Source organism: Lepisosteus oculatus, chromosome 26, assembly GCF_040954835.1.
Source record: "Lepisosteus oculatus isolate fLepOcu1 chromosome 26, fLepOcu1.hap2, whole genome shotgun sequence".
In the NCBI taxonomy this organism is placed as follows: Eukaryota; Metazoa; Chordata; class Actinopteri; order Semionotiformes; family Lepisosteidae; genus Lepisosteus; species Lepisosteus oculatus.
The window spans coordinates 8,827,339-8,846,781 of record NC_090721.1 but is presented as its reverse complement, the minus strand read 5'-3'; the positions used below and the strand labels follow the sequence as shown (position 1 = coordinate 8,846,781).

Below are 19,443 nucleotides of genomic sequence, written 5' to 3'. Positions count from 1 at the left end.
ACAGGAGTTTGGAATCACTAATTTAGCGTGACCGAGGTCAGGCGGAAACTCGGAATAAAATTTGAAGCGTTTGATTTTACTGGTTATTTTAAGAGAACGCTGTCGATTGGAACGTGTCTAAATATCTGAATTGACCATACAAATCTGTTTATACCGTTGTGTTAACGCGTATCCTCATGAATCCTACATAACTGACCACAACAAAATACGGTCACATCCGCTGGTTAGGCGAACTGTTGCCGAGTGTGCTTTAAGCGATAATTAGGGAAAGCTTGTTAGGTTTAAAGATCCATAAATCACATGTAGATTAAAGCTGATAATGATCTGGAGGTGGGATTTAGGAGAATTGTACAGGGAAGGGGGAGATCTGATTTACGTCAAGACTTAAGCGGTGTGCTCCTTTTAAAATGTACGCTATCGGCCAGTATTATATCTCTCAGGGCTTGGGATTGGATTGATAAGCAAAGGCGATGGAGGTGCTTAACTTTCACAGTGGGTCGCTGGTATCGCTTTTCTTTGCTCTCTGTGTGTTCTTGGAAGAAATTTTAGGATATCCCGGAGTATCTACTTCTGCAGGTAATGAGCTTCTCTATCAAGTGTTCACCCCTCTGGTCCGGTGATATTATGTTAACGGGTGCGAGGTGCCTATCCGGAAAAGGAATGATAGCTCGGGGTTTATTTAAAAAAAGATGCTCGACCCGGCAGGGGGTAAAACGGACTTTCCTCTTTTCCTCTGGGAGCCTCCCCTGATGACCGCGTCAAGGGCCGGCAGCAGCGGACAGCGGCGGAGCTCTGCAGTGTCCGTCCGGCGGACGCGCTGGCCTGCGGGGAGCCGCAAGTCGGCGAGGCCCGCTGCCGGGCTAAACAGTGCTGCTTCGATTCCTCCGTGAACCCCAGCTGCTTCTATAAAAACGACGGTGAGTCTTACCCGTATTTCAAGCGTCCCGACAGTCACAAACACTTGCGTGACCCTATCCTTGCAGGCGTTTGAGGCTTTTTCCTCATTTCTCGCCCGACTTGTATCCCTCGCACCTTGCACTTAAGGGGTTTAGTTGACTGAAGATCGCATGCGCTGTAGCAATTTCGGGTTCATCGCCGGCGTCTCTTTAGGCTCGACGCTCTCCTCATGTCTCCGCTCTTCATTTAAACCCCCCAGTCACTGTCGAGTGCACTAGCGACGGATACGCGGTGGTTGCCGTCAGCAAGGCGGTGACCCAGCCGCCGCTGAGACTGGAGTCGCTCCGTTTGAACGAAGACACCGCCGCACCCTGCAGCTCGCCCGCCTCAAGGACTCCCGGCTTTGTGCTCTTCAGGTTTCCGCTAAGCAGCTGTGGCACAACCACCAAGGCAAGAGCTTTTCAAGCCGTGTTGCGATGTCTGTTGAGCTGAGGTTTGGAGGCATTTAATAAACGGCGGGGGTTTTAAACATCGTGCACCGCACTGCTGATCTGGGGTGGAGGAGGAATGCGAGCTTCGCTTCGGCAAAGCCCACACTAAACCATTTTTGGTTTTCTAGGAGATCGATAACATGCTAGTCTATGAGAACCAGATGTCGGTCTCCAGTCGCACTGCGGTGATAACCATGGATGTTGACTTTCAGTAAGTCTGCCTTTTAAAGGATGGCACTGGAGTGAGTGCAATTGGATTCAGCTGCTGTGAAAACCCCTTTTTCATGGTTTAATATCAGACCCCCCCCCAGTAACCTCTGTCTCGGAGAGGGTGCCTGTACGTTATCTGTGCGCTCTGCTTCTTCAAAACCCAGTGGGCACCACTCCCACCCTTCTGTCATTCTCACCTGTCTCCCCACCCAGCCTGACCATTCGGTGCTCTTATCCGGCAAACAAGTCTTTGTCTGTGAAAGCTGAAGTTCAGTCTCCGACGCTCCCTCCGTCTTTAACGGCGTACGGCCCGCTTCACCTGGAGCTCCGAATAGCGAAAGGTACCGCAGACCAGAGAGCTGGATGCTTTAAGAAGTCCTCTGGGCTTGTAACTAAGATTTAGGAGAGTCTGAATGCTTGAACCATTACCAGACACTTTTCATCTTGTATGCTACTCTTAAATTACCCCCCCGCTTGACTGTTGGAACTCTTTCACCGTTTCTAGTACCTGCTTAAACTCTTCACTAGCTGAAAACAGAATTCCCAGCTGGTTGGGTGAACTTGGTGGCACAGTGTCATCATTGCCTCATGAAAGCTAAGCAGGGCAGAGAGTTTCTTACTGCTGGGTGGGCAGGGGGTGACCTTTAGAGAAACTAAAGCAACTCAGTGGCCAACTGTTGTTAAGGGCATTACAGTGAATAAATATTGCTTTGGTTGTAAGGGTGGAGGAGGATAAATGTCTATGTAGAAGTATTTCTCCATCCTGGTCTCCCCAGATGAGAGCTACAGCTCCTATCACCCCAGCAGTGAGGACTTGGTGACTCTAGAGCTACAGCAGCCTGTGCCTGTGGAGGTGCGCATGGTGGGGAGGACTGACCCCAACATCCACCTCATCTTGGACGACTGCTGGGCCACAGCCACTCCCAGCCCCTTCAGCAACCCCCACTGGAACCTCCTGATTGATGGGTAAGCTCCTTCTTTGCCTTACCTGCCGCCACCTCGCTGAACGACCGCCCTGCGATGGCTTTCATACCCGATAAAGCAGGGGTGTCCAGTCTCGATCCTGAACTCCGCTCTGAAGGCTGATGGCTGGCTGAACTGGATCAATGGAACTGCTTCTTCTACCTCTGTGGGTGCTGGTGCTGCATGGAGACACGCCAGCCCTGTAATACAGCATCATGTTTAGTCCAAGCAGATGCATGATCACCATTTTTATGTACCACACATAAAAGGGCCATAATGTTCACAAATTACTCAGAAGGCACAGTAACCTCTGTGCATTGTTTGGCTATAGCACAACTGTGAGATCTATAGTTTAAGGGACTTTTGTGTTTTGCAGTTGACCTCAGATCCCTTTTTTTCTGGTCTCCTCTGTTCTTTACTTGGCTCTCAGGTGTCCTCCAAATGAGGACCTTAATTCAACTAAGCTGATTCCTGTCGCCGTCTCTCAAGAGCTTCGATACCCCGGCCACTACAAACGCTTTCAGACCAAGATGTTTGCCTTCCTGGATCCAGCTGAAAATAAAGCACTGAATGATCTGGTAAGCAGCCCTTTTATTCTTTCATTTATCTGGATTCATACGCGGCATGAAAGCAGTTTAGGCTGTAAGGACACCCTAACGAGTTTTGCTCGTGATTTCCTCTGAAGATCTACTTCCATTGTACTGCGACAGCCTGCCAGCCCTCGGACTTGGTCCAGTGCAATGTGAGCTGCAGTCCAGGAGCAGGTGAGCTCATGTGTCGGAAGTTGTCAGAAATCCTTGTCTTGGATAGGCTGTGTTTCTGCATTACAGCTTCCCTTTATTATTACACTTACAGAGTGCAGATACCTCTGCCAGCATGGGGCCAATTTAGGCATCTCCCAGCTCTTGGTCTCTTCAGAACACCAGCACCTAGAGAAACTGCAGACACTAGCCCTACAGAGCTGAGATGGGACAACCCTGCTGCAGGGTTTTAATTGAATAATGGCCTCTACATCTTTATATTCCTTGCTATACCAGTCTGAAACTGAGCATGTCTACAGTGCTGCTGAGTTTGCGGTGCTGTTTGAGGGTGATCACTGCTGGGAAGGAGGGAGGTGGTGTAGGTATTAAAGAAATCATTTTTATGAATGTGGATGGATTCTGCTACGTGCCGTCTATGAACTTCCTGTGATATAAAAGTACTTTTTTTTTTCCCCTCTTAGAAAAATCCCTCAATTTGTCAAATATGACCTTGTTGCTGGTGAATGGTGGTCCAGTTCATCTCCATGCTGCATTGAATTAGCACAGGTACTTATAAACCGAATGTATTAAAAGTTTGGTTGCCACTTTTAAAATAGGAGATTAATCTTTTAAGTGAGTGTTTTTTTTTTCAATTTGGATTTGATCTTTTTTTCAATTCTGGAAAAATAGGTTTATTTTGATTTTGGGTTGGTCTAATTTTCTTTTTTTTTCTTTGCAGGTTTCTACAATCCTCTGATTTCTTAGGATTTCCCTGATTGTGATTCAATGAAAACTGTCGGGATCTTAATAAAGAGCCTTCTGAAGGAAGCTGTGCTTTTCTTGTTTACTTGAGCCTGTGTTGGCAATCTGGTTGCAAAGGAAGTTCAGTTTGGAAGTAGGGAAGAGAGATTGAATCCATGACATGGAAGCACCAGAATCCTCATTGTTCTTGGTTGGCTCTCTACAGAAAAGGGCATTTAAAATGTAACAGGAGCCACTTTAATGCAAAGTATTGTGGGATTGGGTTTGCTAAACATGTTGTCGATTTACACAGCCTGCCTCCTTTACTGGAAAAATTACCCATTTATAACCTTTGTTCTTTCGCAAGGAAAGATAAAGCAAAAGAACCTCATTCTTCTTTATACAAGTACAACTGGAAAGAATTTTTAAATTGGAACAGGCTTAAGGTCTTGCAATATCACAGCAACAGCATGATTTTGTTTCCCTAATTTTGAATAAATTGCGTCATCTACAGACTATTCTATGACATGTTTTGCCTGGAGGCAAGGAGAGTGCAGTATTTCAGGAGAAACACAGGGGGCAGCAGGTATGCGTCAAAGTTTTTCGTTCTTTATTATCATTCTGGTTCAGAAGGTACAATGGAAACGATTAGTCCAGCGAGCTTCACCCTAAGACAGGCTTGTTTTCTGGTGGGGAAATCGTGATGTAAACCTGCTTCGTTTCTAACGGAGCACCAGCGTGTCAGCCTGCAGTCCTCCTCCTCTTGGCTCAAAAGGACTTGGGCGATGGAGTCAGGAGAGGGCGGCTCCCTCTCACTGCTGGATCCGGCGGATGGACTGGATCTGGAACGTCTGAGCGTGGGAGCCCCACTCTCTCCAGTGCTTGTACTCCCCTCCGTGGCGGTCACACTCCATGATATACTGGTAACCACGGTAACCAGGGTACTGGTAGCACACCCAGCTGGGAGGAAAGGGCAAAGGTCAAGGGTCAGAAATGCTTTTTCAGCTGTCGTGGATTTTTTTTTTGTGTGTGTGTCCTGTCTGGCACATGCATGTTTAACTTAAACCGACTGGAGTCTCTCAACAAAAGCAAGCTCCTTCACGCGTATAGTGGAATGAAAACTGAAGTATCACCAAACTTCTTTTTTTAAACCGTGTAGGAGAAGATCCATAGAGATGGAGTAGATAAAAGGAAAAATCTAATGGAAAGCCATTGTATTGGTCAACTGATAAAATCTGGGCAAGTACCCTTTTCATAATGAGCACAGACTCGGTCCTGGGCAGGTTTCTGGGGGCAAGCCGGGTAGCTTTAACAAGTTCTACTCACGCGCCACTCTGGATCTGCATGGATCCGACTTCATTGTTGCACCAGCCCATAGCCTGTAGGGAAGGGTAGTCATCGCAAATCTCCCACTGGCGCCCGATGAAGTTCTCCCGCTCAAACAGAGTCATCTTGGATTCCTTGTGGCTCTGCGCCGGCAGGGGGAGGGAGAGATGACACCCGTCACAGGCTCGTACTGTACAACTACCCCTCGAGAACTCTCATGGAATCGCACTGCGATGCAGGGACCTCCTGTGATCTTCTGCAGTAATATTTTACCACAAACGAGATCCAATCTCGCCCCTAAAATGAACTGCAGCTTCAGATGACTTTTCAATAAGAAAAGGATATATTCTTAGAAGGCGAGAGAACCATGCTGGCCGGGATATGATTAGAGGGTTTCAACATTGTAATGAATTCTGCTGGGTTGCCCTGTCACATCTAGGTTTTAAAGTCTTCATGTGTTTGGCTTATTTGTTAAAAATGACTAAACTGACACCCTGTTTTTACAGAAGATGCAGATAACACCATACGTCTACACCTCCTTTGTGTTTTTATACTCTGACGTTTGAGTGCTACAATTTCCTCTGTACCAGAGGGTAGGTTATCTGAGGTATAAAATAGTGGGCCGACCTGAATTAGATACCATATCATGGTGTTTAGAGGACAAGACAGGAGATGAGTCTTCCCTCTTCCTCCAGTACATATTCTGATTTAATGTAGGGATTTTCTTCAGCAATACTGGTCCTTGTTCATACAGCTGTGTTGACTGGAGCAGCAGGGGTCAAGTACAGAGCTCAAGGTACAACTCCAGGCCCACAGTGTGGACTTCAACCCCCAAGCCAGCAGTGATGAGACCTGAGACTTTTCCATTATGCTACACTGCCCCCATTCCAGACAACGAAAATGCATCCCATGAGACACCATCTTGGTTTGTGGTCAGTTTTCACAATCCTTGACCAGTGGAGTCCTGGTGTAACGTCCTACCCCTATACGAGCACATCCCCTTTTTATTTCCTTCCCAACATGCAGCGCTTTGCATTCCTCAACCACAGTCATCGCTGCTGCTGTGACAGCTCCTCAGGTCATTTCGGCAGGGTTAATGTCCGAGAATGCAAGAATGCTGGAATCCGTCACTGAGCCACGGAAATATATTAATCAGCAGGGGGCTGTCCGAGCCTCCTGGAGCTGAGCGGGGGGGGGGCTCAACATTCACGGTTGTACTCACGGCTGAGCAGATGGGGCGGAACGACATCATCCTCTCTATGTGATAAGCGTTGCTCCCACTCCAGGCATCCCAGCGGGGGTACTCTCCTCTCTCCAGGATGAACTGCTGCCCACAGAAACTGGAGTGCTCATAGCCCACCCAGCTGCAATGACAGACAAGCGCCACAGGCTACAGCGTGCTTCACTTTCTTGACAAATGCTGATCACCAGCTGGGGGCACTAGTTTGACCAGAAAGAACACTAATGAAATTGTTTTCTGCATGTGCCGTGGTATTTTCTTTTGTTGTTTTTGAAACCTTGGGAACACGGTGCAGAAACCAGATGGATTAAACATGCGTTCTGCCTTCTCGGACTAAGGCAAACTAAAATGTTTTCTTTAGTTTGCTTGGAATTTATAATAATGAATGGGACATGTTGGTGACTTCACTTCCTGATCATTCCAAAGATTAAACATTTTGTTTTCAGGCCTAAATAATCTGTGTTGCCACACAATGTTTGTGTGACCAGAGCTTGTCTCTATATGTGAATAACAGGAGTGTCAGGTGAAGTGATCTGTGCCCTTTGAGTAGTGTATTCCCAGAGAGTGCCCAGTGAATAATGCATCCAGTGACTACTGGTTGTGCAGTTAGTGCCCAGTGAGTGCTATGTACCCACTTAGTGCCCAGCTGGTACCCAGGGAGTGCTGTGAGGCCACATAGTGCCCAGTTAGTGTCCAGTGAGTTCTGTGTGCCAAGGTTATGCCCAGTTTGAGCCCAGGATGTGACCTGTACTGTAACTTACGCTCCGCACTCCACCTTAACTGAGCGGATGTTGTCGAAGCCACATTCCATGATATTCTGGCAGGAAGCAGTGAACTCCATGCGTTTTCCCTGGAAGCATTCCTGGTCATAGACCGTGATCTGACACGGATGCACACGGAACATGGAGAATATGAGAGAGATTTAATGTATTTGTTCTGATAAAAAATGACTTTCCGAGAACAATTAAAATAATTAAGAAACACCTGTTCACTTGAGAAAGAGATATAGATATATCACATTTTGGTTACAGGTTAAGGAATTATACATTAAGAACATAATCATTAAATGAGTTCCGATTTATCAGGAGAGAGCAATTTAAAGCTTACAGAATTAATGATTTAGAGGAAAATTCTTCTCATTTTTGTCATTTAATTTACATCTAAGCTCTTCATTCATATATAGTATGTCATCCCTGTTTAATGCTCTATGTTTAATACATACTTTATATTAATATAAAAGTACAATTTTAACTACAATATTCCTTAAACTCATGTTAGCATTTTAGCTTGCTTGACAAGTTTTGTTACTTACTTAAAACAGCAACAGGACCACAATCATCAAGAATAAGAAAACAAGGCCAGCAGACAAGTAATTTGCTGAGAATTTTTAGAAAATACTGGATGTAAAATCCTCACACTGTTGGTCAATCTGTAAGGTTTATAGCAACAGTGCCAAGACACCAGTGTTTCAAAATTATTAGTGGTGTTCATCTTAAAATGTATCCACATTAAGAAAGCACTTCTCTAACTGCCATTAGATTCATTCATGATTAGATACTGTAAAAAAAAAACCATCTTTTTAGGCCTGGGTTTTCAAATGACAAATTGAACTAGTCCTGAAATACCTACAGTTTATACTTGATCTCTTTTTAGTTTCGCTTGTTAGCAGTGATCATGCGCTGCTTCTGCTTCACCAATAAACAATAAATCAAGTGAATCATCATTAACTAACAGTCAGGTAAGTTGACTATGAAGTCCAGGATAAGATGTAATAGTTATTCAGCACTTTGTCAGTGGAGTCCTATGGTAATCCTATGGCACAGGAATAAAGTACAATTGGCTTCACCCCCAGCGTCGTCAAGGACACGATCAAGAATACTGGGGTGCTCGGGCACATACAGTGCCCTTGGAGACAGTCCCCACATGAGCAGGGTGATGCTAGAGGAAGAAAAGGAACCATCATCATCATCATCATCTCTCACCTTCCACGGCCCCATGGGCATGGGATTGGTCTGTGCCATTCTGACGGATATTTCAGTGCTGTCTGACCTGCAGCCCGACACAGAACAAAACAGAGAGAACGTGTGAGGAAGCCTGAGCAGTGAGCCGGTCTTTAACAATGCTGTCCTCCGAGATGTTTCAGTGGGCCGTCGGTCATTTCTTTGTCTGATATATAACAGGATTTCAATGATCCATCTGGGAGTTTTGTTGAGCATCCCATCTGCTGAAATTCCCCGGACAGCAATAGCAGTAGAGACAGACGGGACTCATTCAAGCTGGCAGGCAGGGGGCGCTACATCTACTGCCCGGAACTGATCAGCTTTGGACATCTGTCCGTGGAAGGCCAGTGCAGGTGACGCCTTCAACAGATCCTTATTTATTTAAGCTATGAGTTGACGGACAGAAGTCCAGAAATGGGTCTCAGGCCTGGCTCTACCTGACAGCATCTGTGAGAAGATAGGTCTATGTAGGGGAATGCTATTGTTAATTCTTTAAACTGACCATTAACTTTGGAGGGGTACAATTATCAAGACAGAAAGCATCATACATTATGTACAGTGAAACCTTTTTCAGAGAAAAGGAATATGTTGCATGACACAATAAAAATGCATTAGCCTACATAATGCCATACAGATGCTTCTATTTTTGCAGTAATATGTACACATAACTAGGCCCAGTTTTGACCCACACCCAAATTCTAAAGTTTAAAAGTCTCACCATTCCAGTTTCACCTGAGAAATGGCGCAGAAGAGCACCAGCTGAACAAGTCTTAATCACACATGGACACAGTACCATTAAACACTCAGATAGTTCACACTGGGTAAGGCTCTGTAAAGTGCTAATCAGAACCCTATCTTCTGCCTGCAGAAAGCTTCGACAGCACTTACAGCGCATGTGACAGCAGGCCTTATATGCACATTACTTTTATCATTGCACAGTTTAATGTACTTTAACTCAATTCAGTTTAATGGAGTTCTAATGAAAGATCAGGAGGGATGAAGGCAGCCGAATGAATTAAGCTGTCGCAACTTGCACCTAACCCTGACATAATCACCTCAGTTCACATATATACCACTCTCCCCTTCCTCACTCGTTTTCACATCCCTCCTCCACTCCATCTCCACCTTTCCAGCAAGCATGGGGGTCCGGCCTCCCCAACCTGTGGCCAGGAGGCCATGTGGGTTAAGCCACAGTTTTCTCTAAATTCAATAAACGATTCTACCGTCACCCACACAAACTTCCACGTCATTCCTCGTGAACTCGAAGTATCGTTTAACAACATGCACAAGCTACTGCAGTGCTTTGATAAAGCAGCAGAAAAATATCAGCCTTCTGTATTTTATGGCAATGCCAGTTCAGCCTAGTCCATTTTAAACTGAAATCTGGAAATTTGAAGTGGGAAAGCTGGGCCTTAAAAAACAGATTTATTTTTTTTTAGACAACAATAATAACCACGACTCTCTGCTTCGAGTAATGTTGGCCACCCTCCCCGTGGAGAGAAACGATTAGAAGATATGAGCAGAATAAACAAAACAGCTGAAATGAGGGCTTACCTGACTTACCCCAAAAACAGTGGTGTGAGTTGAGGGGTCCCACAAAAACTGTCCTCTGACTTAGTGCGAGCTGGGCTATTTATACACGGCCTGGCTGAATGGAGCCCCCGGTTTCCAACTGGACTGGAGTCAGCACATTGCATTGGCACCTATTGTTCCTGCCTGAGCCACTGGGTTTATCTCCCATGAATCGGAATGAGCTCCTGCCCTCCTGCGACAGAGGGCCTATCACACTGCCGTCTCCACAAACACACTCACTTACAGAATCTGTGAACAGGGCACGCTCCAGGCCCAATGGGTTTCTCTTGCAATCTTTCTTAAGGTTCTTATATTCTTAAGGGCAGCCTAGTCCCACTTGTGTAGTCTCGTACACTTGTAACTATGCCTATTCTTATTTGTGTTATTATGAACGTGAGCTTGTCTCCTCAATCTGTGCTGGAAACACAGCTGCCCTTGTCCATGTTAATCCAAGAGGCAGATTCTTACCACCACCTTCAATCCTATATCAAGATGTCTGGGTACCATTCTGGTATGTGCTCATGGGGGTGGTATGTTGTGTTAGGACAGTGAATCTCCCTGTGTTCTTCCATGCTGCTTCTACAAGTACAACAACCATTAAACCATGATTGAACGCTGATGGAGCTGATAAAAAAACAAGGATCCTTTACTTCAATGTTCACTAGGAGGAACAACACCCAAGAATTAAGCGTACTGAAAGGATTATGGAGTGTTTTATTCAATAAAATGTGTCTTAGCCCACTTGGCTGAGGGCCGACCTCCTGGCCAGAGGACGAGGAGGCTGGGAGCCCCCTGCAGAGTGAGGGGTGACCCAGGGGCAGCTGCAGAGGGGGAGATGGGGTGGAGGTGAGATGTAAAAGACGTATGCGAGGGAGAGAGGGGGATAATGTAGAATAATTATAATGTTTTAGGTGAGGAAGAATGTCAGGAATTAATACAAATTCCTGACAGCTGAGCCTGATTGAACTTGGCTGTTGTCATCCCTTTCAGACTTTCATCCACAATTTTAGAAAATCCATCCTGTGGTACTTTATCTATTGTGCTTTTAATGCTTCTCTATCTATACTGAATGTATTTATCAGATTATTTTTATTCTACAGTGAAGCCTCATCAGTTACCTCTGGTTGATAGATCTGAATTATTGATGTAAAGAATTTGGGGGGCACTTTTATTGAAATAACTCCAACTGTTCTGGACCAGGGGCAACACAAAAGCAGAATAACTGTGGTACAGCACTGCACAACGTCAATGACACCATCCAGATATTTGCCAGAATATCCCACTAAAAATTAAAATTCCTGCTGATTTTGATACATTTACCTTTTCTCTAGCTAGTAGTGTGGGCCCCAAATAACAAACAAGATGACTGAAAGACGGGATTTAGCTTCAGATTGGGATTTAGAGCAACTGGTGCAATATATTTCATAACACACTCCTGGATCTTGCTGCATGTGTGAAAGCATTGATTGAAAGGCAGGCTTTTCTTGCATTTTGATGAGCAAAAGTACCTTGTAATAAGAAAACCTAAATCTTACATTAAAAGGTCCAAACCACAAGAACAAAGGAGAACTGTGGGTACGACTGCTTTACACAGACATTAACCCCTTCTCCTCTGACAGCATGGACAGAGTGCAGTGGTGCTGTGAGTTCCAGTTTGCTACTTGCTATTTAGTTAGTCAGTATAGTTGTTCGCCCCAGTAATACTACCACGCTTTCATGTACTGGACCTCGTAGCTAAACTTCTCTAGTCAAACACAGGCTAAGATCGCCCTACAAAAACAAGGATACTGACTGGATAGTCACAGATGGAGAACAGACTGCTTGAGAGATCATGTCGACAGTATGCCCACCCCAGGAGTTCAGTAACAAAACAGGCTTGAAACCCCAGCTTCTGCCACTGCAGGAAGAAATTCAATTCAGTCTTTTTTTAATACAGATCTACGAGTCACACTTCTGATCCACTGTATATTGCAAGACTGTCTTTGTGTGTTTCTAGACAGATGTATCGTTCTGCATCCATGACAGGGAGGGAGCAATGCAGTTTGGGGGAATGAGGGGTTTTATTAATACGGGGGGCAGTGCGGAGTACAGCTGCCATAACTTTAAATCTTTCTGCCCCCCCCTCCGCCAACTAGCTGAGGGGTACCAGCTTGAACCCTCAAAGTGTGCAAAGAACAAAGGGCAGAGATCCGGGAGTCCGACAGGTAAGGGCGCCGAGGAAAGCAACAGCACATAAGGCAAGCGAGCCCCCCAGAAGTCCTGAAAACCCAGCTCACGCACAGAATGTGATTGCCGAGGTCAGCGCCTGAGCTCAGCACATTTCTCTGTCGGCGCACAATGCGAAGGGGGGATACTGGGGGGGGGGAGGAGGGCGCAGGGGGCACGGCTCACTTTGTGCTGAGTGAGCCGGCAGCCCAGCGGACGCCCCTCAACAAAGCGATGAGCAGAGTCAGCGGCCCGCGGGGATCGGCCCGGCTCTTCCGCCGCCAGTGGGCCTCTGCACGCCGGGGGACGGAGGGAGTGCACACACTGGGGGGGGGGCTATGCCGCGGCAGATGTACGGTATATATATAACCCACCCGGAGGCCGAGTGCGACACCAACCTCGCCTGTCGAATCCCTCCCGCTGGTCTCAGCTCCTCTCAGCCTGCTCGCAGTACCTAGGTGAGCCTCCTCTCTCGCTGCGCTCTGGACGGGACAGGCCAGCGCAGGGCAGCCAGACGTCTCGGCTGCACTCTCCGTAGACGAAGGGCAGGCCCTTCCAGTTAGGCAGGGCTTTCCTGCCTCTGATAACAGCCCTGGGTGGGTCACATATGGGACGATTCAGTCCTGCGGGGCCTGTGCGGACAGGTCTTTCGCAGAAGAGACAGATCTTCAGCACCAGCTTGCAAACCCCCCCGCCCAGCAGGGGGCGCTGCTGCATTAGGCCTCCTGAATCTAGCCTACAGTCTTGAACGCGCGTCCTAGTTTCTGCTGGATTGGGTCAATTAAATTAGTTTTTCGGGGGGAACACGTGAAATGTGGTCTCAGGCAGGAGCGAACGGGTTCACAGGGGGACTATTTCCCTGTGAATGAGCTAATAAAAAAAGCATTTTAAGGGATAATTATTTTTATTACGCAGGAAATGTTGTCTCCTTGATAATCAATGGAAACGTAGCCCACTGGCGGTACTGCTGGGGCGATCCTGGTGTGAGGATTATACTCTATGTGCCTGTGCGTAGTGGCCGGATAGTAGCTGATACAATCTCGACTCGAAGAGGTGGAAGCAGAGTGACAAAATCCATGGATCTAAAGGCGCGAGGGTCTGTCCGCCTCTCTCGGGTTAGGCGTGCGCTCGGGAGAGCCTTCGGCTCAGGGAATTAGCGGCCGCGCTGCCGTGTTTCAGAGCCCCCCCGGTCACGCTGGAGTGGTGTCATGGGACTGTCCGCTTGTTGTCTGTTCTTCCCCCCCAGCCCCCCTCGCCATGTCGCACTCCGGAGCCCAGGGCAGCATCGGAAGTCATCCCGCAGTCGGCCTGCGCAACTACAAAGTAGGTTCTCTGGGGAGTCTGCCCGCGGGGTCTGTTCAGGGGGTCCCGCCCATGTGTACCCCACAGCTCCCACTGACTCGACCGGAGCGAATGAGTCGCCTGTTTTTTAAAGATGATTTCCAGCACTGCAGGAGCGCTTGGCCCGATAGCTAATGCGTTGTCAATAAGACGAGGGGGGTGGCCAGAGGATTTTGAAGAAGGCACATGGGGGAGGTTGATATTTTTTATAAGGCACTGACGCTGATGACCTCAGCATACTTTAGATCCTCCTGATCATGCCCGTATACTGTAGCTTAACCTTGTGGTCAAAAATAACGTTTTGGATTAGTTCATTTAAGGTCAATCACTGCTTACTGAACTTAAACAAGGGAGAAGGACAAACCGCTTGAAAGGGAAAATGGTATGTTAAATGGAGTTCGTTGTTAAGATATATATATATGCTTTTTGTTTCTTTTAGATCTGCTTTTGGGAATATGAGAATTTCCAGGGACGGCACATCGAGTTCAACGCCGAGTGTCGCAACCTGTGCGACCGGGGCTTCGACAGAGTGGGCTCCATCCGCGTGGAGTGCGGCCCGTAAGTCGACCTAGCGCTGCCGAGACACGGAGAGAGACTGTGCATCTGCTGTAGAGAGGAGCTGTCGTGGGGATCGGCGTCATAATCGATTACATGCGTGTCAGAAATGGGGGGTGTTCAAGTATTAACTTACCTAGTCGCATTATCATTGCCAAATCGATTAGCATTTCAGAAAGATACGTATTGGACACGGGGACTCCATTAAAAAGCGAAGATAACATTAACGGCGCCTTTGCGATGTTGGAATGGTTCGTAAGGGGAGCTGGGGCGCCGCAGATAACAGGAGTTTGATACCTCAAAGCTCCTAAAATAGGCGGATTTTATTTTGTATTAAGTTTACCCTCACCAGATTTGACGTAAAGTCAAGGGCGCCACCTGCTGCTCAGTAATTGCAAATGTAATTGCAACAGATTGTAATTTCGTTACAAGTACAACTCGCATTGCCTCGCCTGCAGTGGCTCCTACCGCTAGTGGGCGGCAGTGAGGGACGGTCGCCACGAGACTTCGCTTTTTTAAATTGACTACTTTATTGAATAAAAATACCCCCATAAACATCAACAACACGAGATAACACAATACCTAACACACGCAAAACATAATTTTTAAAAACGTTTGTGTTTGTGGTGCTAATCTGATTAGTACCAGCCAATTAAGAAAGTTGTAAGTCCTCATTTTAAAACACTTAACGTCCTGTAATTTATACCCATGGTTAAAACGGAATTTATTTTTTAACCCCCGTCTAAATTATTTTATCGAATTTTGCGTAAATGTAATGTGAAAGCAATATTTCAAAGCAACTCAGATCCTTCTGGGGACTAAAACAACCAACAGGAAAGGTGTTGGAGCTCTGCCGTCTAATTTGAAACTTTCTGACAGAGGGCTTGCGTTGTTGCAGAGGAAAAAAGCATTGCCAGTGGCCCCCGTCGTTAGATTGGGTTACTCTTTGACAGTATCCTTTGTTAGTGTCCGTCTCATTTCCAGAATGGAGACTGGAGCTTGAGAGGTGATACTCTAAACCTGCGTAGAACTTCATTTCCTCAGCTCAGAATCTAGACTAAAACCATAACTTAACTGCCTCTGCTGTGATGACGTGGGCTACAGTGCTTCTGTACGTATGGTCTTGGGAGAATATGGTACACGCCCTATGCAAAAAAATGAAGATTTGCCAACCACATCCTTTTGAAAAACACAGAATTGTGTAACCGAACTGCCTGCTTTTTTCTGGTGTGTTCCCTCTTTATTGTAATTCATATTTTTGAGTCAAATGCCTAACCAACATTGCATTCCCAAAGAGTGGGCAATCCTCAGTCAGCACCAATGTGTCAAGAGCACAGGCCGTAAACCCGGTGGTAGATCCACAGCTCTTTAACTCAGAGGCTATGTTTCCTCATCAGGGCTGATGGGTTAGCCTGCAAAGCTGTGAAAGGGAACTTTGCACCAGTCTGTGTTGGCAGGCTGGTAGCTACAGTGGAGTGTTTGACGCCATTTTGTTGTCCTCCTGTTGTTGTCCAGCTGGGTTGGGTACGACCAACAGAACTTCACCGGCGAGATGTTCATGCTGGAGAAGGGAGAATATCCCCGCTGGGACACCTGGACCAACAGCTACAGAAATGACCGGTTCATGTCCTTCAGGCCAGTCCGTATGGTGAGCTCTCAGGCCTCTCTCTGTTCTGTCACACCGGGACGTTGTCATTAATAGTTCTTATATTATATAATAGTTCTTCTTATTATAAAGGCGCCTTCCTTCAGATGAGACTAAAACTGAAGTCCTGACTCTCTGTGGTCGTTACAAATCTCAGGGCATTTCTCGAAAAGAGTAGATAGATAGATAATACTTTATTAATCCCGTAGGGGTATTACCCCTGTGTCCTGGCCAAATTTCCCCCTGGCCTTTACCAGTCATGGCCTCCTAATAATCCCCATCTCTGAACTGTCTTCATCGCTCTGCTCTCCTCCCCACTGAGAGCTGGTGTGTGGTGAGAGGACTGGCACATCATCCAGGTGGGGCTGCACACTGGTGGTGGTGGAGGGGATCCCCATTACCTGTGAATCGCTTTGAGTGGAGTGACCAAAAAAACACAATATAAGTGTGAGGAATTCATTAATTCTTTTACAATATGAGATGGGAGATGGGGGATAACCAAGTCTATGCTGCCTGCTTCTTCAGACAGATGACTTTTAATCTGCATAGAGAGGCTTAATGAGTGTTGTTTTTCAACACAGTCATACGTTCAGTATGACTTAAGTTCACAACATGCATCAGCAGAGACCTGGTTCCTACAAGCATCGGGATTACGCAAGAAGGGCGCTGCAGAGTCTAGCGCCTGGAATGCAAAATTGTGCAAAAACTCTTTTCGCGTGAAAGAAAAAGTGGTGCTTTGACAGCAGCCCCCGGACTGCTCTCTCTCTAGGACGCCCAGGACCACAAGATCTGCCTGTTCGAGTGCGTGAACTTCGAGGGGCGCAAGATGGAGGTGTGTGACGAGGATATCCCCAGCCTGTGGTCTTATGGCTTCCAGGACCGCGTGGCCAGCATCCAAGTCATGGGGGGAACGTGAGTCTCAATCAGTCGTCAGTCTGGAGTTCATATAGCGACTTTCCATGGCGATCCTAGGCTTGGGCTTCGTCTTCTCCGCAGGAGGCTCGTGAAGGCACAGCTCTCACTCTCTCTTCTCCCTCTCTCCGTAGCTGGGTGGGGTACCAGTATCCCGGTTACCGTGGCTACCAGTACGTCTTCGAGTGTGGGCCCTACAAGCACTGGAACGAATGGGGCGGCCAGCACCCCCAGATCCAGTCCATCCGCCGAGTGAAGGACATGCAGTGGTACCGCCGGGGCTGCTTTGAGTTCACGGCCTGAGGAAAGGCCACAGTGACCCCAGTGGTCCGCCCGCCCCCGGGCCGACACACTGGAGCTCCACACACAGCTGAGCTCCCTCTGTCCACCCCTCACAGACCAGCCATCACCGCTGTTAGTGTCATTACTGGGAACAGCTCTGCTTGCAGACGGGGGGGAGCCACTGATCCTTAGTCAAAAGGAGGTCGGCTAGTTCATAAGGCAGTGCTTGCGATTCGGCCCTCTGCCAAAGTTATTGCCCAACTCTGAAAGAAGACTGGAGCCACAGTGTTTCTTGCTTACTGGACATATATAATTGATTTTTTTTTATCCTCATAATGACAACAAAAATAATTATAATAATGATAAGAACAGCGCTTGATGGGTTGGTTTGTGCATTCTGTTTCGGGAGCTAAAGAAATTCCCCTTCTGCAAAATTGGACTTTTTAAAAATAGTGATTTTTTATTTATCATTATCATACTTCATATACCATTTAGCCTTTGTTTTGTTCAGTTGTTTGTTTTGATTTCAGTCCATCCGTATTTGAAACATAACGCAATTGACAGAAAGTGTAACAGATAAGTTATATTTAACCATGGAAAGTTCGGAAATGCTTAAGTAAGTGAAAATCCACCCTCAGGACTTTTCCTTGTGGCTTACTTCTGACAGGAGGAAAACCAATACTCGGTTTTTTCAATGAAAAGCGAGTGAGTCTTTGCGATTTAATGTCTCCAAAGACAAGCCCTGCAATCACATGGCCAGCAGAGGGCAGTGTTTCCTGAACTTCAGTACCAGGACTCGTTCTCTTCACAACTGTGACCTCTGTGGTTGTCCATGTAACTTTGACCCTTAGGGCAGGGCCTTCAGACCTCCTCACGCACGGAGGACCCGTGTGCGTTTGGATTTGTGGCCTGATTACACCCTCAATTATTCTGATTGCACACGGGATCTCGTTCAGCGTTTCCCAGCCAAAATCGGTTCATGAAAGGGGTGCCGAAGCTCCTGATGAGATCACACTAAAAATGTGTCTGTTAGGTAGCTGGGAAATTGAAGGTCAAAGGGCCCTTTGGCAGCAGAACTGAGGTTCCCTGCTGCCGACAGGCATGAGCACATATCTGGTGCTCTTTGGGGAGATTAGGAAAAGGGGGTGCAAATTATAGACAGAATGAAGTAACTGCTGCTGAAAATGGCTGGGGAGCCCCAAGGGAAAGCTGCTGCCTATCCTTCTCTTTTGCAAGGGGGGCGATCCTAGAGATTCTGGCAAAGCCGTGTCTTTCTCAGGGATGCTGGTATCTGGAAATCTGAGGCTTTTTTCAGGGCCTGGAAAAAGAGAGATTCCGAACCTCGACGCTACTGCATGTCGCAGCCAGAGACTCCTGCGCTTAGATTTTATTTCTGCTTTTATTATTTTATTCACCCGTTCGCGTCCCCCACCCCCCTCACTGCCAACTGCATTTAATTTGTGTATCCTATTCCTGAATAAATGTGGACAGTCTTTTAACGACACATCTTGAGTCTGGTTTCTGAACGAGCCCTGAATGTTTCCCCGAAAAACAAACAAACAACAACAACCGAAGTTTTCCCCGCGCAACACCGACAGCGAGCGCGGTCTCGGCGAAGTATGGCAGCGCCGTGTCTCTTGAGCGTCGCCGCCCACCGCGGTACTCACGGGATCCGAGAGAGCACAGCGCAGGGGGGCTTCCTACAGGAGCCAGCAGCGAGGGGCGCATCCGACATTCTGGGCTTCTCCCTGAAACACACCACCAGACTGAGAGACAGCATGTTAATTATAATAATAATTGCTGACACTTATATAGCGCTTTTCTGGACACTCCACTCAAAGCGCTTTACAGGTAATGGGGATCCCCTCCACCACCACCAGCATCCACCTTAAGCGGATGTTAAGCGCAGGGGAGATCGTCTTTGTCATTGCTGGAATTGATCACATCGACACTCGCGGTTTCGAGGTGCTTCGCCAGGCAGGACAGCTCCGGCGGCTGGGATGACGGCAGGCGGGGATTGTATCGAGGCGGCTGGTCGTCGCTCAAATCCGGGCGTTACTGCGGCGGGTGTCATGTCTGAACTTCAGCGCCGCCGCCGCCGCCGCCTGCACTGACATTCTGTTCGTTTCGGACTCATCACACGGATTTATCCAGAAGTTCAGCGAGATCCTCAGAGCTCCTCAGCGCCGGAGACGGGGAGCGAAGGCTGTAGCGCAGAAACACCACATTTCAGTGACTTATCTTGGGCTACACTTTGAAAATTAAAAGTAGATTAGCCCACTTGTTTCCTGCGATATTTTATTGTCCCGACTTTTGCACTTCC

The 19,443-nt window shown here is 47.2% G+C and overlaps 3 protein-coding genes across 4 annotated transcripts; 2 read left to right on the top strand and 1 right to left on the bottom strand.

Annotated features, from left to right (window-relative positions):
* Window positions 1–4,129, top strand: LOC107079907 (zona pellucida sperm-binding protein 4-like). The gene is made up of 10 exons (XM_015367360.2): window positions 1–576; window positions 741–917; window positions 1,157–1,347; window positions 1,517–1,599; window positions 1,812–1,939; window positions 2,375–2,564; window positions 2,992–3,139; window positions 3,247–3,325; window positions 3,784–3,868; window positions 4,041–4,129. Exons 1-9 carry the CDS (start codon window positions 471–473, stop codon window positions 3,861–3,863), a joined length of 1,182 nt encoding a protein of 393 aa, XP_015222846.2. The 5' UTR covers window positions 1–470; the 3' UTR covers window positions 3,864–3,868; window positions 4,041–4,129.
* Window positions 4,130–4,629: 500 nt separating this feature from the next.
* On the bottom strand, window positions 4,630–10,252 carry cryba1a (crystallin, beta A1a). 2 transcript variants are annotated; one of them, XM_006640905.3, is made up of 6 exons: window positions 10,172–10,252; window positions 8,591–8,657; window positions 7,370–7,488; window positions 6,591–6,732; window positions 5,369–5,511; window positions 4,630–5,002 (listed from the first exon to the last, which is right to left on the bottom strand). In XM_006640905.3, the coding sequence occupies exons 2-6, from the start codon at window positions 8,627–8,629 to the stop codon at window positions 4,855–4,857; spliced, it is 591 nt and encodes a 196-aa protein (XP_006640968.1). In that variant the 5' UTR covers window positions 8,630–8,657; window positions 10,172–10,252; the 3' UTR covers window positions 4,630–4,854. The 2 variants fall into 2 exon arrangements, with proteins under 2 accessions (XP_006640968.1, XP_015222847.1); XM_015367361.2 differs by having other exon boundaries at window positions 10,163–10,242.
* Window positions 10,253–12,747: 2,495 nt separating this feature from the next.
* On the top strand, window positions 12,748–18,624 carry crybb1l3 (crystallin, beta B1, like 3). Its single transcript, XM_015367362.2, has 6 exons — window positions 12,748–12,843; window positions 13,632–13,708; window positions 14,166–14,284; window positions 15,797–15,929; window positions 16,696–16,838; window positions 16,973–18,624. The coding sequence occupies exons 2-6, from the start codon at window positions 13,643–13,645 to the stop codon at window positions 17,139–17,141; spliced, it is 630 nt and encodes a 209-aa protein (XP_015222848.1). The 5' UTR covers window positions 12,748–12,843; window positions 13,632–13,642; the 3' UTR covers window positions 17,142–18,624.
* The last annotated feature ends 819 nt before the right edge of the window (window positions 18,625–19,443 follow it).